At 38.7% G+C, this 25,929-nt stretch overlaps 1 protein-coding gene across 1 annotated transcript in view; it reads left to right on the forward strand.

Moving 5' to 3' along the window:
• VCAN (versican) overlaps positions 1–25,929 on the forward strand; it is a 111,748-nt gene that overhangs the window by 26,320 nt on the left and 59,499 nt on the right. Inside the window, exons 4-6 of the mRNA XM_032205361.1 lie at positions 744–918; positions 1,033–1,160; positions 13,960–14,253. Coding sequence (XP_032061252.1) covers positions 744–918; positions 1,033–1,160; positions 13,960–14,253 — 597 coding nt within the window. The remainder of the gene's footprint in view (positions 1–743; positions 919–1,032; positions 1,161–13,959; positions 14,254–25,929) is intronic.

Here is a 25,929-nt window from a genome sequence, read left to right on the forward strand (position 1 = left end):
GAAAACCTAGTTATGAAGAATTGACCACCAGACATATGTTTATAAACGTCACATTTGTAGTAAGTTTTGAAAGCATAGAAACAGACATGGGGCCATAACCAACGATCAAAACTGTATCAGAAGCACAAATTGTTTGGTGTTGCCGTTGGCCATGTGCCTCACTGCGGCTACCAGACCTCAAGGAATGCCCTTTTCCTTCTTGGCATTTCTGCATGCAGCTACTGCAGCTGGCTGCTTAGGAAAGTCTGGTTTTAATCCTGCCTTTTCTGATGACTAGATGTGCTTAGTCTTGCCTAATAACACAGTTTGACTTGCAAATGGATGGGCCAATAAGCCAATGCGTCAGGTAGCACCCATAGCATACGTGCCATGCCTACAGTGCAGTTGGTTGACTAGTCATAGTGGCTGTGTGGTGCCATGGATGTACTTAGTATGCAGTCTTCCTTTTGGTCATGATTTTCTGTAGCACACCGGTGAAAATACTTAGATGGTTTCATTACTTTTTCTGTGTACTCTGAGTATAGTTCCAACTATTTTAACATAGGGTGTCATATAAATACTGGTAGCGGCCACTAGAGGGGGAGACATCATTTATATGATGGAATATCTCCTAGCCTTCTGGTGTTTGAATTGTACCCATCTGTTTTCAGCATTGTAACAATATGCAGGTAAAGTTACAATATAATGATGACTGCAGAAGTGATGTAAGATGTGTCAGTAATCTGAACTTGTTATCTTTTCAGGTGTTGTATTTCACTATCGTGCAGCAACCAGCAGGTACACTCTGAATTTTACACAAGCTCAGCAGACTTGTCTGGACAATGGTGCTGTCATAGCAAGCCCAGAGCAACTGAAAGCAGCCTATGAAGATGGATTTGAACAATGCGATGCTGGCTGGTTGTCTGACCAGACTGTTAGGTGAGATATCTAAAAGGCCCCTTGAGAGTGCTTCTCCAAATTAATATGCTTAGCCTGTACAGACATAATGTGCTGACTTGCTGTAATAATAAATATGAACATGCTGCATTTCAGGTATCCAATTAGACATCCAAGAATTGGCTGTTTTGGAGATAAAATGGGAAAAAAAGGAGTCAGAACATATGGGCGTCGTTTTCCTAATGAAACTTATGATGTGTATTGCTATGTGGAACACATGAAAGGTAAGATAGGTCCATATTTATTCTACATGACAGAATTCAGAGTGACTTGGGATTCTAAACTGGAAGGGCAAATAAATAAGGAATTCCGTGTACAATGCAGTTTGACTGTTTTGAATCTGCAGAGAACTGCTGAATGTAGTGAACCTACAGTTTGTGGTATAGCAGGCCTTAATTAAAAGCCAATGCGGAGTGTACAAAGAGGCAGTCAAGTTTAAAGCTGCTATAGTTAGTGACAGTAGATCTCACAAAAGTTGCTGTTTAAACATCTTATTTTTTTCAATGTTATAAAAGGATTTTCAAAGAAATGCATTAAATGTTTGAGAAGCTATATATATCATATATATATATATAAAGATGGATAAAATACATGTGCCAGTAACTGTATTATAGTACATAAGGTATGTAATTAAGGTTTTTAGATGTCCAGAACATAAAATTAGAAATATATTTAATTGTAATCCAAGTTTAATAATATCTCTTTGGAAAAGGGGCATCTCAGTGTCAAAAAAGAAACAATTAAGAACTTTCCATTGATAAGCAGGCATCTTTAGTGAAATTATTTGCAGTTCAATAGTATGATCATAGTCTTTGCCAAAGCTGCAAATTAAACAGCTCTAATGCAGCAGAGGGATTATGATCCTGCCACATGGTAACTACAAACCATAGATCGTGGTGTGAACCCTACAGTAACTCATGGTCCATGGTTAGATTCTGTGATCCATATTAATTCTGCAAAGAGTTGGATGGCAAAAAAAAAAAAAGTATGATAAATTTCTCAGTGATTTGGCTGTTCTAGCATGCTCGAATCTTCATGTTACAGTTGTGATATTATATTCATTTCTTATAGACTCCCTTCTGAAGTGAATTTAACCATATCCTTTCAGTGGGCCTATAGATATATTCCAAATACCAGATATCCTTATGCTTAGACATTACTGTGACAAGTTAAATATGTATACTTAAAATATAAGCATAGCAATATCCTGTTGTGTTCTGTAGCCTGTTTTTTTTGTTTGTTTGTTTGTTTGTTTTTTGTTTTTTTTTTTTGGGGGGGGGAGGGGGGTTGTGCTAGTTATGTGCATGGGAATTTCACTCTGGTACAGAAATACTTTGCAACCAGGACCAAAGTATATCTTCCATTTACTGCAACAGTCTGAATATGTCACACTGCTTCTGTCTTGAGAGATTTGTATTCCATACCAGTTTCAATGTTCCTTTCTAAAAAATACTAATTATAGGTTTTTTGAGCTGCTGCTTGACTGATACATTTAGTTTAGTGTTGAAGTCATTGGAACAATACAGTCAGCTATGGTTCTGAACAAGCCTGCCTTTGTATATGTACAAATGCAAAATTAAGGTGCTCAGCATTCATTTGTATTCTATATTAGAGCAGAAATAAATTAGATCATGCAAAGTTTTCTGATGATGATATCTTTTAGAGACTTTAGTCACTGATACTAGTAAGCATTTTTCTGTTATATTTAGTAGTTGAGGATCTGTCCCAGACCATGTTTACTTTAAAGATTTCTCAAAGAAAAAAAAAAAAAGCAATAAAAGTCTTGCAAACACTGTTAAAACATACAAGCTTAGAAACTGAAAATTAACCAATGGAATTTTGTTAGTGCTTAGTATTGTCTTAATTTTACTTATGCTCCATCTGTATCTGTCAGTGAACAGCATATACAAACACATAGAATTCATAACATTCATTACCTGTAAATCCTTGATGGAGTTGAATTCTGAATCAACTCCTGAATCAAGGCTTATAAATTCAATTTAGGTCTGTCCTATATTACAAAATCCAATTTTGACCTGGGATGAAGACCAAATATGTTTTTCAAATAACAATCTTCCTTTCCCTCCTAAGTACAAAGAAGTATGATAATACGGAGAAGCTCATCCAGGATGCATTTGAGCCAGCAGTTTCTCAAAGTCAAATATTCTCACTGAGATTTAAAGAAAAAAAAATAAATTAATTTAAAAAAATGTCTTGGATGTGAATCTCTTAGCATTTATGAAAAGACTTAAATTTAAGAATACAAGGGGGTTTGATCTATCAAACCACGTAACAATAAGTATGCTCATTTTACCTTCTTCCTTGTGTTGTATCTTGTGGAAAACTGTTTAAAGCAAATGCAGTTTTAGCCTTTGTCTTAAAGGTACTTCAGAGCCTGGGACAAGACTTTTAAAAACTGCTCTGACTTGAAGACTGCAGTTGAACACTTGATCCAACAAAGTTCTCCAACACAGTTGCAAAGCACATTGTAGGGTAACAGCCTGTTCACAGAGATGGATACATGCTCAGAATGAAATTCTGCAGGAGGCAAAGATGCCTGCATGTTTATCTGTGGTCCTAAAAAAATGCAAATTTTGTTGACCTAGCCTTTATCTAAATACTCTCAGAGTACATATTTATAAAAATATTCCAGAATCTTTTCCACCAAACTAAGAAAAGAACACTCCATCTTACACTGGTACATATTGTACACCTCTTTTTGCTCTGAAGAGATTATGAGATAGAAGTGTGATAAATGATGTCTGCATGTGTAGTTCATAGGTTCACAGAATGGTTTGGGTTGGAAGGGACCTTACCTTAAAGATCACTTAGTTCCAACCCTCCTGCCATGGGCAGGGACACTTCCCACTAGACCAAGTTGCCCAAAGCCCCATCCAGCCTGGCCTTAGGCACTTCTAGGGATGGGGCTCCTCTTCAGCTCCCTCTTCAGCATTCTTGTAGGTCCCTTTTAGGTACTGGTAGACTGCTATAAGGTCCTTCTGGAGCTTTCTTTTCTTTGAACTGGACAACCCTAACTCCCTCAGCATAGGAGAGGTGCTCCAGCCCTCTAAGCATCTTCGTGTCCCTCATCTGGACCCCCTCTAACAGGTCCATGTCCTTCTTGTGCTGGGGGCCCCAGAGTTTAACACAGCACTCCAGGTGAGGTCTCACAGGAGCAGAGTAGAGGGGGAGAATCAGCTGCTTTTGGTGCAGCCCAGGGTACAGTTGGCTTTCTGAGCTGTGAATGCACACTTCTGGCTCATAGTGAGCTTCTTGTCACCCACTGCCTCCAGGTCCTGCTCTTCAGAACTGCTCTCAATCCATTCTGTGCCCAGCCTGTGTTTGTGCTTGGGATTGCCTCGGCCCAGGTGCAGGACCTTTCATGTGGCCTTGTTGAACTCCATGAGGTTCGCACAGGCCCATCTCTCAGGCCTGCCCTGGGCCCTCTGGATGGCATCCCTTCCCTCCAGTGTGTTGACCACACCACACAGCTTGGTGTCATCAGCAAACCTGCTGTGGGTGCATTCAAGCCCACTTCCCATGTCACTGATAAAAGTGTTAATTAATACCAGTCCCAATACCAGCACTTGAGGAACACCACTCATCACTGGTCTCCACCTGGACATCAATTGCAATTCTTTGAGTGCAACCATCCAGCCAATTCCTTATCCACTGAGTGGTCCGTCTGTCATATCCATGTCCCTCCAATTTAGAGACAAGGATGTTGTGTGGGACAGTGTCAAATGCTTTGCACAAGTCCGGGTAGATGACATCAGTTTCTCTGCCCATATCAACCTACACTATAACCCTGTGGTAGAAGGCCACCAGCTTTGTCAGCCACAATCTGCCATTAGTGAAGCCATGTTAGCTGTCACTGATCACCTCCTTATTTTCCATGTGCCTTTGCATAGTTTCCAGGAAGAAACTATGCAAAGGCACATGGAAAATAAGCATCGAAAGAGCATGGAAATATGCTCTTTCTCTTTCTCTCTCTCTTTCTCTCTCTCTTTCTCTCTCTCTTTCTCTCTCTCTTTCTCTCTCTCTTTCTCTTTCTCTTTCTCTTTCTCTTTCTCTTTCTCTTTCTCTTTCTCTTTCTCTTTCTCTTTCTCTTTCTCTTTCTCTTTCTCTTTCTCTTTCTCTTTCTCTTTCTCTTTCTCTTTCTCTTTCTCTTTCTCTTTCTCTTTCTCTTTCTCTTTCTCTTTCTCTTTCTCTTTCTCTTTCTCACTTTCTCACTTCTTTCTCTCTCTCTCTCTCTCTCTCTCTTTCTCTCATTCTTTCTTTCTCTCTTTTATGGCTCTTTGTTTAGAAGTTTTCAATGAACTCAAATCAGAAAATAATTTCCAGCAGTCCAAAGAGTCCTAGTTTTATTGATATATGCTGTAGGCATGTTATACTGACATGCAAGGGAGTTAATTTATTCTGTTTGGATGAAGAGGAACAGATGCAGTTAGAAGGAAACAGTACCATGTCATGGTATAATGCAGGATGTATATATATATATATATTTTTTTTCCACTGCCTTCAATTAAACCTGCGTCTCTGAGCCAGACTTTCTTTTTAAGAAAGAGCTGTGGAGCCAAGATGGCTTTGTCTATATAGCAGAAACAGTCTTTGTAAGAACAAATGATAATTTTAAATACAGAACTTTTTTGAAGTTACATAGCTTCGGTGGGATTATTCTTTGCAACCACTCATCCACAGAAGACAGTTAGATAAAATGTCAACAGAAGTTATTAGAAAGTGAACATTGCATAAAAATAGCTCCTTTTTTTTTTTTTTTTTTTTTTTTTCCTCTTCTGTAGTATTGTAGCACACTTATCCATTGGTAGAAGACTTAACTCAGGACTCAAGTTTCTGTCAAATTTATGATTTCCCTGTTCACCCAACCAAGGCTGATTCTGCAAAGTGTAATCCTTCTCTTGTACCGAGTGCTGTCAGCAGTTCATTAATAACTACTGATACTTAGAGTCATAGAATCAAAGGAAAGCTTGGGTTAGCAGGGGCCTTAAAGACCTTTTAGTTCCAACCTCCTGCCATGGGCATGCAGTTCCAACCTCCTGCCATGCCACCCACTAGATTGCCTAGGGCCTCGTCCAACCTGGCCTTGAACTTCTCCATGGGTGGGGCATCCACAACCTCTCTGGGCACAACCTGTTCCAGTGCCTCAACACAGTGCCTCTTCTAGTTTAAAACTATTCTCCCTTTTCCTTTCATTATTTGTCCATGGAAAAACTCACTCTATCTTTTTTACAAGCCCCCTGTAAGTACTGAAATGCTGTAATTTTCTTCTCCAGGCCGAACATCCCCATCTCTTTCAGCCTTTCTTCATAGGAGAGGTACTCCAGCCCTCTGATCATCTTTGTGGCCCTCCACTGGACCCACTCTAACAGACCATATTCTTCTATTGTTGGGTACCCCAGACCTGGATGCAGCACTCCAAGTGGGGACTCACCAGGGCAAAGCAGAGAGGGACAATCACCTCCCTCAAGCTGTTGGTCACTTCTCTTTTGATGGAGCCCACTTAGCATATTGTTGAGCTGTGCTTAGACATGATTTTTCTTCCATGGGAATTTGAAAGTTCATATCTGCATTGTGTGTTCTATTCAATGCCAAATCTAATAGTCTTACTTGTGATAAATAAATCCTTATTTGGAGACCTCATGCCAGTGGGATGACTATTCATGGAATAAGATGGTGTTTGATTAATGATATCAAAATTTGGGCCATAATGAGATGTCATCATGGAAATCAATGAACAGTTAATGGTCTGTTGGCCAGTATTAGAGATATTGTTACCCCAGAAGGCCATAAATGGTGGTAAGAATACTCTCAATACATCGCATAAATGTGTGTTGAATTTACAGTACTTATTTGGGTAGCTACACTGAGGATTTGTAGGAGCAACACCATTTCAGTTTTCTTCCTTTCTGGCCACATGAAATCACAAAGTTAGCCAGAGACATGGATTTCTCCTTGAAACATAAAAAATTAGCTTAAATTAAAACCAGTTGTCTAGGCTAAGTCTTGCCATTTCCTTGCTCTGAGAAAAGCCACAGAAATTATAGACAGTACAATTATGTGTAAAATATTTTGAGTTTTGCTAAAAAACATGGGAGAATACTTCTGGGAAGGATTTAAAATTTCTGACCTCCTAATGATAAAAACAAGAATGTAGAGTCAATATATCATTAAATAGGCACTTGGCATGGGCTCTTACTACAAGCTGATTCTACATTCATTATATTTCATTGCATATTTCATTGTACTAAGTGTTAAAAAACATTTAGAATACCTTTAAATGCAGGAGGTGATTTATTAATAAAGAGCTTAATCTAAAGCAACTCAGCTCCAAATGTTTGGATATAAGTCTGAGGTTCTCCTCACACCTCCAACTGAAAAGTGTCTGCACCAGTGTCTTCTACAGGATACTCCCTTGAAAGGAAGTGGTTGATGAGGATGGAGGTTCTGTCTTCAGATAAGGTTGTATATGATTCATTTGATACTGCCATGATGTCAGAAATGGAGACAAAGTGAAATCTGCTTGCCAAAGCCCACTGATGAAGTGAGGAGCCGTGAGAGCATGCTGCAGAGCCAAAGCAGAAACTACTCCATGTAGCATCATCTTCTGGCCAAAGCCAGTTAGAAGCCATATATGTCTAATAAGCATATATAATATGCAGATGGGGAGTCATGCTAAGAAAGTTATTTTGGATTAGCTGTGGGGAAGATTATAAAGTCTCATTTCCATACACCATTTCCAGCCCCCCAGTGAGTGTAGGGAAGAAAAAGAAAAAAGGCAAAAAACAAAACCAGATGTCCTGTAAATACTTTCTGCTTAGTCTCACACGTTTTTGCTATTGTCATGGAAATTTGTGTGAGAACAATAATGATTTAAAAAGTCATAATCTAAAATACAGCTTCAGGTGTGAAGTGTCTTCTGTGTTTTGGGCAGCTAAAGATCTTCTGTGGAGCCCGTTCTGATTCCAGAGCAACAATGAGATTTTTAAAAAGACATGGTCTTTTAATGGTCTTTTCTTCTCAGTTCATGACTTTTGATAGGGTCACAGCTTTTGCATTGGCTTCTATTGGATCCCAGTTAGAGGAGACTGAATAGGAAATAATGCCATAGTGCTTTTTTATGCACAATGTGGTATTTGAGCTCAGAACATGACAAAACTTGTCTTTAGGGTGTTCCAAAAATCATGACTTATCAATGCTTTTTGTGAGAGTAAAGCACAAAAGGGAAAAAAAAAAAAAAAAGAATTCAAAGTTAATTTTTCCCCTTTGTATTACACAGTGACACTTCGCAACTACAGCAGAGCTATCTAAGGGTATAGCGGTTGCCAAGCTACTCGTCATGCTTGAGGGCAAGCCTGTGGGAGAAGCGTAGCCTTCCAGTCCTGTCAAGTGCAATGGATTCCTGTTCAGCATATAGTTTTGCATAAAACAGACTCAAGACAATCAGGAGAGCTTAATTAAATTGTTACTGATGTGTATCAAAAGGAATCGACTAACTTGTTCTAACGTGTGAGAGAAAAAGACTTCTTCATCTTGTCTAGTCTTCTGCTTTAAAGTTGAACCTAGCTACTTAGGTCTGTGTGCCAAAATGTTCAAAGCAGCAGAACTCTGTCTGTTGTCTCTAAAGAATACAGCTGAATGAAGCTGGATATCCAAAGTGGTTTTCCAGGTTTTCCTTTCCTAGAGAGCATTTCACCATAATCTGTGACTTTGTTAAGGATACCTCTTTACCAGCCTGGTGTGTCAGAGAAGCAGCCCTTATCAGCAGCAGGACAGAGGAATAGAAGTGCAGCTGAGACAACAAACCTTGTCTGTGCAGCTTGGGAGAGGAAGGCTGAGGCATGAGCTAGATTAATAAACAAGTTAACTGTACGTAGCCTCTGAGGACACTTATTGTGGTGAAGACAGATAATACTTTTTCCAGAGCAAGCAAGACAAGGGTAGTGGTTTCTGATGTCTTCGTGTATGTGTGTACAGGTGGGATTGATGCGGGCAGTATTTCTTCTTCTCTGGTACACAAGCAGTCTGATAGTCCTGTTGGTGAGTGTAGATGCCTTTTTGCAAGGGCCTTCTGGCTAAAGATAGAAAGAAATAAGGAGAAAATGGAAATTCTTGTGGGTAATTAGTGTTCTGTGAATTTAATATCCATCTGGATTCCCTTGATTTTTCTTTATGTCTTTGTTTACGCAACACTGAAAGTAGTGCAGGCTGTAGAATCTGAGCACCCAACCACGTGAGAGCACTTACATGTATTCCCTGTGTTGCTGAGTCCCAGTTGGGACAGTCATAACTAAGAGTCTTGTTACTCAGGGAGATTAATATAGGTGAAAAGGGGGATTACATTATAAATGCAAGGCTCTCCTAGTCATTTCTCCAAATGGGTTGGCTAATAAGGAGGACACTTCTTAGGTGGTTGACCAGCCACCATCAACACCACCTGGTGTGTTACCAGATCTGTAAAAGCATTCTGTGAGAAACTCCCATATTCTCTCTTAAATGTCTCTGCAGTTTCATAGAATCCTTCAAATATCTGTAAAATTTCTGTCATGTCAAGTGTAAAATCACTTGCACATGATACCTTCACCTGCCAGGTGTCAGCGCCTTGTACCTCATTTGGCTGATACTGGCACACTGCATGATGGCATGTGAAGCTGAGGGTATGATGCTGTGTTCTGGGGAAAGATTGCCACATAGCCAGGCTCGAAGAGCTCCTCTAGGAAGTAACAACACACCAATCCCTTAACTGTGGTTTCATCTATGGGAAGAGAAATTACTGATGAGGTCTGTGCTGGAGGGCTACAGCTAAATTCATTACTTTTGCCCTAGTCAATACACGTTGTGTATTGACCCCCGGCTATGGTTCTAGCCTGCTCTTATTTCTGTGCTTGCTTTTAAGATGTATGATTCATGAAATTCACACCTACAAACATGCCCAGCTCAGTAAGATGTCTCTTGATGAGACAGAATAAGTGAAATAACCTTCAAAGGAATGAAGATTGCTATAAAACTAGCTGATAAGTCAGTGGATCTAAAGTTTTTTTCCTTAGGGCTGAATCAGCTTTTGTCTTCAAGGGAAAAAGCTGGCTTCTTCATGTAGCTTGATGTATTTGAAAGAGAGGGGAGAAGGAAAGAGGGGAAAAAGACATGTCAGGTGTCTGTTTTAACCAGGCAAAACAAATCCATGTAACAGGAAAGTTCTGGGGGTTCTTCAACTGCTCTGACCACCATGGGTGGGCAATTGACCTGAAACTTGAAATTAAACAGTTACCAGGAATAATACACATTACTTTGTTGTCTGCAGTCTAAACACTGTCATGTCTCCATTTTGTTCCCTGGAACTGTATAACTAGTTCCTCTCCGTCTGCTGGTCTAAGCCCTGGGGTTTGCCTGCATAACACTGCTAAGTTCCTTGGAGTGGACTACAGATATAAAAACATTGCAGATAGATTTTAAATAATAATAATAATAATAATAAATCTGCCCTACTCTGGTGTTTGTGGCTATACCATTTGTTTATCAATGTTTTTCAGAGTTTCTTTGGGGTACTCTTCTAGTCTTTTGGCTGAGGAATGGAGATGCTTTCAAATATCATCATAAAGACACTTTAAAAGACTGATAGGAGCAATCCTCTTGCTAAGTATGGAACCCACTCTGCTGCCAAAAACAGGAATAATTTTTACAGGCTACATGTATTAAATGCATGTTCAGAGAAGTAGGACCAGCATTCTTTTTACATACTATGAACTGAATTTCCACACTGCTGTGGGACACTAATCATGTCAGAAAGGTAACATGGATAGCAACTTATCTCATCATATGGATGGGGGAATTCTGTATGAGTTTCAATTACATAAGGCTGGTTTTAGGAAATACAAATCTTTTACATACCCCTAAATTCCAAGTGATTGCACTGGTATACACAAACAGTAGGTTCTGACAAATTGCCTCTGTGCTCTCTGGGTCAGTATATTCCTGAAGTGCTGACTTCTGTGCATGTGGTGTACATGACCATAGTCTGCTCAAGGTGCAGGAAAGTTTGTGCAGACTTGCTCATCACATATTTTTGGGCTGCTGCAAATGAAATTGATGCTATCCAGTTGATGAAGCATTTTGAGAGTTGCTTTCTTCTCAAGTGCTTGACAGAAAACATAAACTTTTTTATTATTATTTATTATTATTTTTTTTTATTATTATTTGTAATGTGGCTTTGGAAGAAGATTGCAGAAAATTTATAATGAAGGGCCTTTATTAAACCCATGCTTTATTTTATTTATTTGGCAATTTGTGCCAACAATTATTACATATATCAAGTGCACACTCAAACAAACATATATACATTTATTTTGTTTTCATACTGGACAGCCAAATTGCAGAGTCATATCTCCTAGGATAAATTCCTGCTATTCCTGCAAACCACTCTTTACCCAGAACAACTGCAAGCTGCTATGTTTTAACATGTTTTTACCCTTTATTTTGTCATCTACATTCCTGAAATACACGAATATTTACTTGTTATATGATGGAATGGCAATAAAAGCAGTTTACTGATCACTCTGGTACCTTTTTGCATTCCTTGTGAATTTAACCTCTTTATTTATTTATTTATTTATTTATTTATTTATTTATTTATTTATTTATTTATAATGTTAAACTGCCAAATGAGTGGCAAAGAAAAAAAATTACTTTGGACTTTACTTGCTGGACTGTTCTGGTTAGACTGCATTTTTTCTTAAACATGTGGGTGTTTTAATCATTTAGTTTTTCTGGTAGAACACCCTTTGACAAAGATGGTGTCTGCATGAGAGCAGCCGAATTCAGCAGACAAACAAAATAAATTGCTGATGGTACAGTAGAATAGATTGAGTATAAAGGAAGACATACCACCCTTCTTTTAAAATTTCACTGCCCTCAGTATTGCATAAACAGGCATGTTCAAAGGCAAATTCAAGGTATATTTCTGTATAAAACTCTGCTTGTGCAATTTGGATAGGTAAGTCTCTGCAAAATACTCTACAAAAGTACAGTTTGAACTCTGTGTTTTGAAATCTCATAGCAAGACAAAACTGCTCGCTAAGTTTCCTTGCTTTAACAAGTTGCAGGTATCATCTCAGAGGATTAAATATCCACAACTTCAATGATATTATGCACAAACTTCATTTGGAGGAAGTGATCCAGATTAGTTGATGGAAAATTTGCTTGTTTTTAATCTTGCACTGTTTACCTGTTTTCCTGTCTTCAGTAAGTTTCTCCCAGGAAGAATGCTGTGGGATTTTTTGACATTATTTTATTTTTGATGCATCGTATTTATTGCGAGAAAACCTATAAAATACATTGTTTCCCTTGTCTTATTTTGTTGTCTACCTGGATTGATATTATCTGCTTTTTAATTGCAACAATTTTAACTACTAATTTCCATATACACCACAACTGTTGCATGGCTGAAGAGTCGTCAGAACAGAAGGGGCTGCTTTAGAGTGGTCTTTCTGTGCTCCGCTGTTTCATGATATTTGCCATGGGGATGGTGTTGTGGGATAGCTGCATCCACCATTCTTTATTGGCCATAATACCAGATCTGCCCCTTGATGCAGAAAAAGCTGTCTTCTGCAGAAGTGTTTAATAAAAAAGTGCATTTTCTTTATGGTCTGGAGAGCTGAATGAAGCACTCTGGCACTTCTGAGAGGTGAATGATTCTTCACTTTCCTTACCTTAAAGTGTGCCTTATAGACGTGCTCTGTCCCTCAGTAGCTACAGTACTTTACCTCTAAGTTGGACACTCCCTACAGCATGCATAAAGAAACTTACCCAGTGGAATTGATATTACAGCTGTAATAACAAATCAGAGTTTCTACCTAGGAGGAAAAAGAAAATTGGCATGTTGCCTCCTTTCACGCTTGCATTCCTTTCAAGCTCGAAACAAGCGTAATATTGAAGTGAAAGAAAGTGCTTGGGGTGATGTAGTCTGTCTGCCTTTTGCTAGGTTACCCTGAGACAACTGCTGAGGTATGGCAGATTGCATGTCCCATGTGAATTAGCAGTGCTGTCCATTGTGTTCTGGTCCACCGTACAAGGGGTGGGGAAGAGAAGTACCGTCTGGTAACAAATATTTTGAATTTGCTCTGTTTCTACATCTGAATGCATTGATTTTAGGTCTGAAGTCTGAATAAAAACTAGAAAGGAGTCAGCTTACTACTTCATTCCCAGGACACAGACATCAGAGCCTTGATTTCATTTATAGTGTTTGGGTGAACAAGGCAACAGATCCAACTGCATAATGGCAATTTGACTTTGAAGTAAAATACTTGACATGCTATTTGTTTTCTTTCAGTTTCCAACTGAGAAGTTATTATTTTCAAATTACTGTTCCATGGAAACTAAATTATAGCAGGGGCAGTCTAGATTAATTCAGCTTTTCACACAAAAAGTGCTTTGTGCACACAGCTTGCCTAGTGCATTCCCTCACCTGTGTTCCCTGTGGGGCAAGGTCCAGACTGATGTAAATACAACATTCGAAGTTGCTGCGGAGCAGCAGTGAAGAGCATTTGCTTTGTGTGTGTGTCTCAAGTGAGATTCTAGTGACGACTAAAAAGGTGAGGTAAAAGGCTTGCAGATGTAAAGGATTTGTTTTACTGAGAAAGTAAATTCTGTTGGACTGGATTTAATTAGCATAGTTGAATCACAAAGTCTACTCTAACAGAGGTCACAGAGGAGCTTCCAGGCTCCTGTTACCTCTGCCTAGAGACTGGGGAAGGGACCCAATCTCCAACCACAATGTAACTCATTGCATAATGTTTGTATAAAAATAATTGTACTTTGAGGTAGGCACATTTTCATAATGAAATCTGACACTTTTGATTTTCTGAATATCTGCTTTTTTGAGCAAAAGTGTAAGCAAAAAACTGATCAAGCAAAATTTGAAAGCAAACTTACAGGACAGGAAGAGGGAAGCTAAGTTGACTTGATCGTGGAATTTGATGCTCAGTCTTTGTTATTCTTTTCTTCCTCTAGATGAAGTGGTTCATGTTTCCGTTCCTGAGAAGCTCACCTTCGAGGAAGCTAAAGAGTTGTGTCGGAAACGAGATGGCGTCCTTGCTTCTGTTGGGAACCTGTATGTTGCCTGGAGGAATGGCTTTGACCAGTGTGATTACGGCTGGCTGGCAGATGGAAGTGTTCGTTACCCTGCCTCGGTGGCTAGGCCCCAGTGTGGTGGAGGTTTACTTGGGGTGAGAACCCTGTATCGCTATGAGAACCAAACAGGCTTTCCTTACCCAGATAGCAAGTTTGATGCCTACTGCTATGAACGTAAGCGTTTTTTTAGTTATAATTTTCAGTACACTCACCACTCTAACCCTGAAAAGCATTTAATATATGTTTTGTTTCAGTTCTTGCGGTGCACATCAGTCTTTAAAATTTGTTTTATCAGTATGGCTTTGAAAAAAAAATAGAGGAAACCAAACTAAAACAAATGTCCTAAAGTAACATTGGCAGATAGAGGCAAAATTTTAAGGTAAGATTCCAGCCTGGGTACTGTTGTACTTATGTGGAGTGACACACCATATCCACAATCAGCCTGGGACTGTGGAATACATAATTCAGTGCCTGATTGCACCCTGGTTTCTTCTGTGTAAAGCCAATGAACACGAGAACTGAAGAAATGTACTTGACCAGATAAATGATTATCATCTAGCCTGATGCTCTGCTTCCAGTGATGGCAGTAAGACAGGCTGTTTACAGAGTGTGTACAAGCCAGGCCTTTTTCAGGTCTCTGAGATGCCAGTGAACTGGGGGCTATCATTGGATTCAAGACATTTTGCCGCACCATATATTTTAGGCTTCTACAGTAGTTATAATTACTCACCTAATGTTTCATGTGTTGGTCAACCAGCACTGCTCTAAATTGCCTTTCTTACTGCCGCTTCTGTTCCTCCTGGTATTTTCAGAGACATGTCAAGTATTTACCACATCCACATAGTAGATTGCATCAATCTAATCCAGACCTCCTCCATGCCCGTCAGCTTTCCTTTGTCTTTGGGGTAAAATATTGCATTGTAACCTCTTCCATCTTCTATACTAGCAGCCTGGCTCTGCTATTATGGTGCAGCTACTTCTTGAACAGGTTCCATTTGTCCCAGAAGGTCCACCAGCTTCTAGTAAAGCTGAGCTTCTCTTCCCTATAACATCATCTTACCTCTGCATTATAGTTGTAGATCCCTGCCTGTCTCTTAGGCCTTCATGGAACTGACCGTGCTTCTTATGGCACCATGGTGGTCCTGGCCCCATCTGCCCAGCCTTCTGCAGAACATCCCTCCTACATTTCCTTCTGTCATTAGTGATGACTACTTACAGCTCCACTTCCCCTACACCTCCAGATAACTTTTCCATGCATATCATGATGTGCAACATGTGGGCTGCTGTGTAGGCCTTTCAAATATCACAGACCAGCTAACTGTGTCTATTAGCAGAGGAACCCATCACCTTGTTTCTGTCCTTTAAGATCCCTTCCATCACAGGACTGTTCCTGATGCAAGAGGACACTGATTCTATTGGAAGGTGGGTCACATCTAGATTAGAGTGTGTCTTCCCAGCTAAACATCCGAGGACTTGCAGCCTCCTCAGCAGCATAAGGAGGTTGGACTACTCAAGAATTTCCCTGGAGGCCTCTCTGATGAAGTTCCTTTGGTTGCAAATGGTACTATTGGCATTAAGGAGTGAAGGCAACTTGTGTTGAGTTGGTCTTTAACTAAGAAAATAGAATTTGTAGGGGGCTCAGTCCTGTGACTTGTTTTATCAGTCACAAATGCTTGAAATGTGCATTGTGTACTGTCCCCATTTTTGTGGATGATGAGCGAACTGCAGCCACAGATATTTCCAACTCAGGCTTTGAAGGCTCATTTATGACCAAACCTTACTGTCTAAGAACAAATCCTAACATCTGTTGTAATGTTATGCTCTGACTGTTCTCACACATTCTTACCTGCAATGTTTTAAATTATTATTTTGTGTTGTTCTTTATTGCTTGTTGGAAAAAAAAAAAAAAAAAAAGATGTTGCAAAACTTTGCATGTGGAAGTAGTGGAAGTAGTCCTAGTGGACATCAAAGGAACTGCATGAAGGAGTAAGGACTGATTACGTTCAGGAGTGTTTGCTTTAATCTGCAGAGCAGAATTTTGTCAAATCACTCCTTCTGTCCATTCCCAAAATTGTCTATGATTATTTGTAAGTGTTGTGGTTAAAATTGACTAAAGTGGACATCATTCATCAGACTGTCTAAAAGGCAAAGAAGGGGGACTTTGTGGTTTGCCTGTAATCTAGTCTGTAGGTAGGACAAATTCCAAATTTTCAACACATTAGTGTGAGTGAATTTCACCCCTTCCAAACAACATGTACCTTTTCAATGTACTTTCAGAGAGTTTTACTTAAAAAAATAATAAATTAATAACATACCATGTGTCCTAAAAACATCCTTGTTAAGAATCACTCTTTCTGCAAACTGTTGCCCTTGTTTCCCAGAAAATAAATATTTCATCAGTTTGCAACCCAAGGATTAGACAGACTATGATTATGGATCATTTTACAAGAAAAGAAAAAAAAAGGAAACAGAACCAACATAATTTAGTAGAGGCCATGCTTGCTCTCTAGCAATTTTAATTGCAATCAACATTACATCAGACTTAATTAAATGCTGTTTGTTAGATGACTCAGGTTTTGCCAAATACACCTCCTTTTGTGCAAGGAAATACAGAAGTGCAACGCTGTACCGTATGCCCTCCTTCAGAATGCCTGTCTGCCATACATTTCTGAATTTTTTGATAACTTTCTCTCTCCTTCTCAGAAGGTACTCGGGATCTCACAGCAACCAGCTATAATTCTTCATTGCTTTTGGTATAAGATTTATGCATGTGGTGAGTAATGAGACGCACTGCCTAGCGTCTTGGTCTTTCACATCTCAGACAGCTGTCTGAACAGCGACTGCAGAGCGAGCCACCCTCTCCCTTTTCTGGTGCAGAAAAAGAGGGATTAAAAAAAAAAAAAAAAAAAAGGCAGTTTAGCTTTAATTTTAGGTCCTTGTTTCAAGTCTTCTTTTATCCAGAAGTTTTCTCTATCACTTCCCAATATTCAGTATTTTCAGTATTCTCAATTTCTTCCCAATATTTCAGTATTTCAGTGTAGTAACATAACACATGAAATCCTCTGTTGGCTCTGACTTCTTTTAACTCAATATGAAGTTTTATGCAGTGGTTCCTACAGTGCCAAAACAGTCCTCTCCAAGACCCTGATTCTTTACAGTTATTTTCAATGCAGTGCCGATAGCTCTTTCTGTGCTCATTAGGTGTCTCACATTACACCATTGTACTTTCCTCATCACCTGAGTACCCAATCATACCAGCAGAACACTTCTGTGGCTGAAAAAGAATAAAAGAGGGAGGTGGCTACATGCATTTATGGTCTGCTGAAAGGAAAAACAATGAGTGCCTCTGTGGATGAGGAAGGTCGAAGCTAGCTATCCAGGTAGCACCAGTGCCAAGGGTCTGCAGCACAGATGTTCATGCACTGACCTCAGTTTTTACACTGTCCCTGTATAGTTTCCTCTGCCTCCTGTACGAAAGCCAGAGAAGTTCCCATTGACCCAGCTTCGAGTGCTCTGGCCACATGCTGCGTGTTTCTTTTGAAGTGCAGTGGCAGTGATTAAAGACCTACTCTTGGTGCTTTTACTTGTGCTGCGTAAGACTATACTCCCTGAGTAAGGCCACCAAAGCAAATGCCACCCAGCCCTAGAAGGGATGAGTAGCACTCAAATTTACATGTACTCTGAAGGAATAGGTCTGTGGCAGAGCAGGCATCTGTTTTAACCATTACAAAGTTTAATCTTGCAGGTAAGAAAGGGTTTTTCTTCAGCCCTCCTTAAAATCTTCACTCCTATCTTGTGATTTAAAGTCTCTTTGATGGAAAATCTAAAAACACTAATTTTAAATTGCAGTTAAAAGAGACCTCAATCAGTGTTTTGAAAATCTGAATTACTTTTAAAAAGGAGTCATAGTGATCAAAATATATTAAAAAATATTAACTGGAGCAGTAAATTAAAACCAGTAGGCACTAATTTCAACAAAACAGCCAGTCTGGACAACATTAACTGTAAGCTTAAATTCAGCATTTTAATGTCAGCTGTTTTCTGGTTACAAAGCTACCCTGTGCAAAGTGTCTTGACTTTTGGAAAATAAAAGTGGCCCAGGATAATAATACATGATTTAAAATCTAAAAATCTTGTTAAAAAATAAAAACCTTCTTCACTTTGATCACAGATTTTTTGACTCTACAGAAACCACATGGCCCTGAGTTTCTGAAACATTATCTGTGTGTTTCATCTCATCCCTCCATGACTTTTGCCAGACTTCTTAATTCTTTTTTTTTTTTTTTTTTTTTTTTAAGAGGTACCTAATCATGTATCTGATGAGCCTTGAAAACTTTCTGGTTGGACACATGATTAAATACTTGAAGCTCCTTGGCCTCCACGGATGGCCTTCATCATCAGAGGAAAAGTTTTTCAAGTGTAAAAATACAGGACTTCTAGTCACAGTTTAAAAAAAAAAAAGTAAAAAAGAATTAAAGGTAGAAGAACAGTTGTAGAACACTGGTTTTTATTTATAAGAGAATAAAACAGATTCAGTAAAGAATACTTCATTTTTAATGGGTACCTACTTAATGTTTAGCTGCTGCATGGAGCTATAGGCTATTTAATCCTGTCACCTATCCTACCCCACATCTCATCAGGTTAAATTCATCAGGATAAATCTTGCCATGGACTTCAACAGATGTTGGATTAGGCATTTTGTACTACAACATCTGTAGAAAAATTGTGCTCCAGGAATGCACTATTGTGCACAGAAATGCAAAGCAATATATATATGGTTTTTGTCTTACATACTGACAACAAAACTGAACTAGATGAACTACATACAGAGAAGTGGTTGAAGTTTTGAAAAATAAATCTGTGTTTTGCTGAGAAACACTGGTTTATTAAAGCTGAATACTTCCATGGACCTGTATTGATTTCGGAGAACCTCTCAGCAAAACATTTTTTGCTTGACTCAAAACATGTGTCTACCATTTTGGAGTCATTTTTCTGGACTGACCATTTTGTTTCAGATTTGCTCTTTCATTTCAACTTTCTTTTTCATGCACCTTTGCCATTTCTCTTTTTGTATGATTTCATTCTAGCTGGAGATTAGAAAATTCCAGTTCAGAGACAGATACTGCATGTGGTCATCCACAAATGGGGTCCATGCTGTTTAGATTGCTCTAATACAGCCTCATTAAGAGTGGCTTCGAGTCCTCTGCTGCTCATGACTGGGGGCCTGCTTGTTTGCTGCTTTGTCTGTCTAATGCTCAAAATCAGAGTGCATTTTCACAAAGGAGGCAAAGGAAACAACAGCCTTTGTAATACACTACAGTCTAGGACTTTGAAAGACAAAAGGGTAAAATAATTGTCTCTGTGAAAGCCTCTCGGCTGCCCAACCCATAACATCTTCAACCTGAACCCCCTGTTTCTTGCCAATTCTCACTAGGATGTGGGGTTTTGTAACCTAAGGTGACTTGAAAGCAGTGTTTTGCTATGCAGGCTCTTGAAGTGGGGAAAAAGAAAAAAGTCCTCCAGCACGAGCCACCACAAGCACAAATTGTTGCCCAGAAACATCGAATGAGCATGACTTGTACGGCAGCAGAAAGGATAAAATTTTTAGGCATAACTCAAAAGCTGGCAGAAAAATTGTTGTCCTCCCTTTTGCTGCATGTGACTTAATTTGGAAAACTTTGAATAACTAGGCAGATCTATCCTTCTCCACAGCAACCGTCGGTAGCTACATATCCCAGCTATTTCCTGGATTAGAAGATTATTTCCAGCCTGATGTCGGGGACAGTATTAGGGCGTATCTGTGCATTTTTTATCAGTTTTAGAAAGACTGCAGAATGCTGGAGACATTAGGCACGGTGATACTCCATAAACAGTACTGTAAATCTGAGGAAAAATTTTTTTTAAAAGTTCATCTTAGGAGAAGCACAGTAGAGTAGTGAGAATATTAAAGCCAGCATCCTCCACCACTTCACAGCTCAGTCTAGTATCAGGATGGTCAAAATACCTTTGAAAGGCAAGCATTTGAATGTGATGGCACTGACCATAGAGTATGCAAGGCTGTTTGCTCAGCTTATGCTTCCATTTCCTCTCAGTAGAGCTGAGGTCTTATCTACACACAGTTCTCTGGCTTTTATTATTTTGCTGAGGTGGTGGATTTCTGTTCTTCTCTCACATATGCTTAATGAGACCTACATAGCCGCAGAGATCTCCAGAAATAAGTTGGACCAGGTTCAGGAGGAATACATTCCCAAAGCTCTCTGCAGGGTCTGTAACAACAGGCAGACGTCTCAAAGGCTGTGCGCAATAACAGCTTCTAGCGTGTTTCTTATCCCATCCTGCCACGTTCACATGGTGGAGGAATTGTGAGAAGCCATGCAGGCCATGCTGAAAATGGGCAAGAAGGCCTCAACTTGTGCCACACACTTCTCTAGTACCTGGCCCATAGAAGGAGGAGGAGAAGGAGGTGGTGGCATGTTGTGAAGCATGAAGACAGAGAACTTGGTTTATTAGTCAGCCCCCTGGACCAAGTCCTCTAAAAGTGATCCAGCTGCAGCCCTTAGGTGGCTCAGGAGGTATAGCTTCAGAGGGATGTGCTGTTTGTCAGCTAAAGTGAACATGCAGTTCCCTGAGTGATTTCACAGGTGGGTTCCTGGAGAGCATTCCCTGAGGGCAACCACTGTGAACTCAGGGAAAGGGTGGAGAAAGGGGGACATGGTGGCAGGCATTTTCCTTTCATTCCCTCAGATAGCTCAGAGGACCAGGAAGCAAGGGTGGGATTAGGAGCAACAAAGGGAAGAGGTAAAAGATCCACTCTTTAGGTATTTAAGTGGAGGAAAAATAAATTGTCTTTGCTCTTTATTATCTGTGCTCACTGCTGTGGGAACTGTGTAACTCATGGGACACACGGGTAATTTGTCTCCTTTCACAACAGGTGGGGAGAGCAAAGCAGCAAGATTTTTGGTGTCAGTTCCTGACCAAATGACAACCTCAGCTCTCTTCATTCTTCCATCATTTATTATTATTACTGCATTCAGAAGACAAAGATCGTTGGTGCTGGGACACATATTTCATTAGGAAGAGCTGACTAAGGAGACTCACCTGTATTTTGTCTTCTTTTGGCAGTTTCATTATGAATAACGCGAAAGAGAAATGCTTTCTGCTATTGTTCTTTGTAGATAGGCAGGTTATAATTTGTTCACAGAACAACACTTATGGGGAAACTAGGAGATAACATCCTTCCCCCTTTAACCATCTGACTTCAGATGTTATGAAATAGCAAGCGGTTTCATTTAACAAGATTTGTGATCACAGAGCTCATAGTACTGCTGTCTTCACTGTTTTCTTAGCTGGCAGAAAGGAACCTTAGCCAGTACTATGAAGAAGATGCATAATCTTTTTTTTTTTAAGTTTTTCTTGCAAATTAGTTAGACTGCTGGCTAGCTATTTATTTTAATTATTATTACTCTTTTTAAAAATGCCATTTAGTTTCTCTGGTTTTGCACATATTGTGTGCAAAATGATAAAGGATACTGCATTTGGATTTTTTTTTTTTTTTTTTTTTTCATTATATTTGGCTCACGTTTTGATGTCAAAACACAGTGTAGGTAAGTGAGAGTATGTGCCTGGAGTTATGGGGAAACTATATATCTGCAGTATCAGATGTTGAAGCCTCCTTATGGTCTCACACATCCCATGTGAAATGAACAAAACTCCACATCCCCTGTCTGCCCTTCTGCTTCCTGAAATGAACAAGAGAGAGGGTACTGAGTAAGTATAATAATGACAAATTTCTGGATCAGTCTGTAACCCAGAGGACCAGTTTTTATTTTTTATTGTTTTGATCTGGTCTTACTCTTAGGCTTGTCCAGTAAGTTAAACTCCAGCTGGCATAGCTTGCAGAGACATGGGAACTTTGAAGGCTGTCCTCTCCACCAGGTACTGGTAGAAGGGAAGGGACAGGCACCCAGAACAAACTTAAAGCAGCAAACAGGAATGGACATGTAACAGTATATTAAAATGAAACAAATGAATCAGCTTGCTAGTGTAGACATCATGCTAAAAGTGAGTGGAAGATATTGAACCATTAATTTGGACTCTTTCAACACTAGTGATATTTTGGAAGAGTTTATTTTGGCTGCTAGAATCCACAGAAAGAATTCAGTATTTCCAGGACTTGCTGTGATTTAAAACATTTTTTAATTGTTTTGAGTGTTGGCAATGACTCAAAATAATCTCTCTCCATTTTTTTTTTTTTTTTTTTTTTTTTTTCCTTGTTCATCCAGGTTCCTAAGTATATTCCTAAATGTAAACACACAAGCAATTTTTCTGAGTGCAAAGGAACTGCTCTAGTGGTTCTTTTTAGGCACATGGTTAACATTTTGTGGAATTGATTATGCTGAAAGTGTATATATAAAAGTTATAATATATATATGTAATCTTTAAAGTAAGCATTTTCTCCTCCAGAAAGTACACCCAGATATCCTGAAATTATTATTAAACAGCACAGAACATATTAAAATCCTTGTTTCGTAATTGCAAAGTCAAACCATATATAAAGTAGTGCAGTGTGATTTCCTGAAAATATTGAAAAGATATTAAGCTTTAATATTGCTCCATTATTTTAAATCCTTAGTTAAACAATGGTGGGAGAGAAAAGGAAAAAAAATGCTGCATGGTGAAAACATAAAATAAATAAACAGAGAATGAAAATATGTACTATCTCTGTAAAACCATATACTACATCTAAAACCAACTTCATTCAGGCTGTTTAATATAAAAGAAATAGATTAAAAACCTACATGATAGTCTTTGATATGAGCAGCTGTTGGTGAGATAATTTGCTTTCTTGCTTCTAATATGTTCATGAATTTTATTAGGAAAATTTGTCTCATGTCTTGTACCAGAAGAATGACAAAGGAGATAGCATATTGCGTGCATGATGCAAGGAGTACGGTAATACAAAACATCTGGGTGGAGAGGACAACAGTTCAAACTGATGACCAGCCTATTAAAAAGGCAACCTTGTCTTTGCTTTTCTCTTTTCTCACAATAAAAAAAAAAAAAAAGAACATTGATAGATTTCTCCGTGAAGAAGCATCTTTTTTGATCTGCTCAAAAAAGATGAAAAACTTGAATGATGTTTATCAAAAGCTTTATATATCGTATTTACGATGAGGCAGTTTTAGGGGTGCTTAAGTTGATAGGAACCAGAACTGCTCTTTGCATACTGGCAATTGCCTGTCCGCTTGCATAGAAGAGATTTGGTTGCTTATTGATAAACACTTTAAAATACATACATACTTTTCTTAAACCAATATATGAATTAATATTTACTAAATCAAATGCACTTGGTATTTGGTCAGACTAACTCCATTAATGCATACACCTATTTTATCAAGTAATTAGCAGATAATGACATATGAACAACTAACTGTATCTTAGGCGTACACCTGTGAACTTTTGGGTCTATCAAATATTTCCAGGAGATTGAGAAATTATTTAAATAGTTGTAAGTGTACACAATTTCCCAGCAGTGAGGAAATAAAATTACCTTTTTCTTCACAGATTGTAAAATATTTATTCACGCCCTCATTTTTGTGTAGCTTTGTTGAATAGTATTATATTGAAAAGTAATGTTCATCACCCTTGAAATACAGTAAATGGACACTGAATGAGTAAATAATGTTGGCTGGAAGGCAAATTTGGTCTGCATTAGGGAAAACCATTGTGTGCTTAGAAAAGATGATACAGGACTATATGTTGCCTGCTTCCCACCTTGCCATAAAGAAGAGCTGTAAGACAAACGTGTGGATTCTTCTGTAGAAGAGTAGCAATTACCAACTACCACTCAGCAAAGCAGTGCTAACCCATCTATCACTTTTGAGGTGAAACCCTGTGGCTTAAACCAACCCGATGCACTCAGCAATGAAAAGCAGTGTAAGGCATAGTACTGTTTAAACTTTCAGTTATATGAGCACTGTCTCACACTCAAATAACACATGAGCAATGATAAGCAGGCACTTCAGGTTGTAGAAATCCAAGACTCAAAACCCACTGTTGTTAAGGCTGTGCTTTACTTAGTGGGATTTCAAGAACTTCACTCCTTCCTGTTCAACTCAGTGCTTTAATGTACAAAATAAATAAGTAAGTAAATAAATAATATATATATATATATATATATATATATATATATATATATATATATATATATATATATAAGTATCTGAATCTCCTTTATAATGCCACATGCATGCACAAGAAAGATCTGACATATGGTAGGGAATAAATCCATTCCTTTTTCTGCTGGCAAAGAAAACTACCACTTTTAAAAGCAGCGATGTCATACATTTCTAGCCTCACAATTTCCTTTTCACTTTCACTGTTCTTTCAGGAAAGTTGTTTTTCCTCATTTCACTGCTCTGTAAATCCACCTGTTCTAGAAATCCTAAGCAGACAGCATCTGGCAAGCCGCTTCTGTCTAGGTCAGGGTAAATCAAATAGCACTCTTGCAAAGGTGGCACTTTCAAAGTTCGGTGTGTGAAACTGAATAAATATTTGTCTGTCCCTAACTTAAGCATGCAGAATCCATATCTATAATATCAAAGAATCACCCAATTAGGCATGGTTGCGTGAAAGTAACTGATCTGTGCATACATACTGGGTATGCTTGAGCATAAACTCTCTTAAAAATATATGCCTTCAACTGAGCCTTCCTATTTTTTTTTCCTTTGTTTATGCTCTGTTATTTGTGCATACTATTAACTCCTTTACTTTTCCCAGCATAACATAACTTCCAAGTCAGAGACTGCTGCATTATCCAGAACATCTTCATCCCTGTATGCCAGGCAGTAAAAATCCAATTTCAGAATGCACTTTTCCCCAGTAACAGACTAGGCAGAATTTTCTATCTCCTTTAGTATTTCACAGCAATAGTAAGGAGCCCTTGGCTTCAGGATTGTCTCATAAAACACTGTATCTGATTTGATTTCTGCATTTTAGAGGAACAAATTTCTTAGCTCAAATACATATTCAACAATATCTTCTTTTGAAAGATGCTATATATATAGTTGTGTCTGTCTCTGGTAAGCAGTTAGTTCTCTTACACACAATCAGTTTAATGTATTCTTCATATACTCAGTGTGATTTAAAGTGCCATATTTTGCTTTTAACTGTCATCCATGTAAGGCTTCTGACTCTCAGTCACTTGGCAATTGACAGCACTGATCTTTGACATTCGCATCTTCCACTTGTCCATACCCATTGCCCTTCTGAAGATGACCGATTTGGAAGAACTGAAAGAGGGAAAGATGTTTCCACCTTGGGATTTTCCTGAATTAATCTTGTTTTCTGAGCACAAACTCACCTTTTTCAGGAGTTTTAAATCCAATATCAGAATTTGGAGTGGGATGCATTTCTTCTTCCGCTAGGGTGGAAATCTGTATTAGGAAAAGACATTGGATGGGTAACAGGATTCTTCAAACCATCACACTTTTCTTCACTGGAAAGATTTTACTTTCTTTGTGTCTTGTTAGCTATCTATCATAGTGACACCCTTTCTGCTCCTACCATTCAGAAGATTCAATGCTGCCTTTTCATGTTCAACACTCCCCAAGAAGCACTTTTCTCTGTGGAGGAGGTTCAGATGCATATCTTTGAAGTGTTTTCCAGAGATCAACATCATTACAGTACTAAGTTTATGGTCCTATGATTTAGTGTTCTCACCTTTACTCATAATCTAAATTTCTCTGTGTAATTTAAAAACAGGGCAGCAGCTTTTGTGGCATTTTAATACAGTATTTTCTGATGGCATGTTTGTTCCTGTTGCTTAAGCATGTCCTCACTCCTGTGAGG

This window comes from Aythya fuligula, chromosome Z, assembly GCF_009819795.1.
Source record: "Aythya fuligula isolate bAytFul2 chromosome Z, bAytFul2.pri, whole genome shotgun sequence".
NCBI lineage: Eukaryota > Metazoa > Chordata > Aves > Anseriformes > Anatidae > Aythya > Aythya fuligula.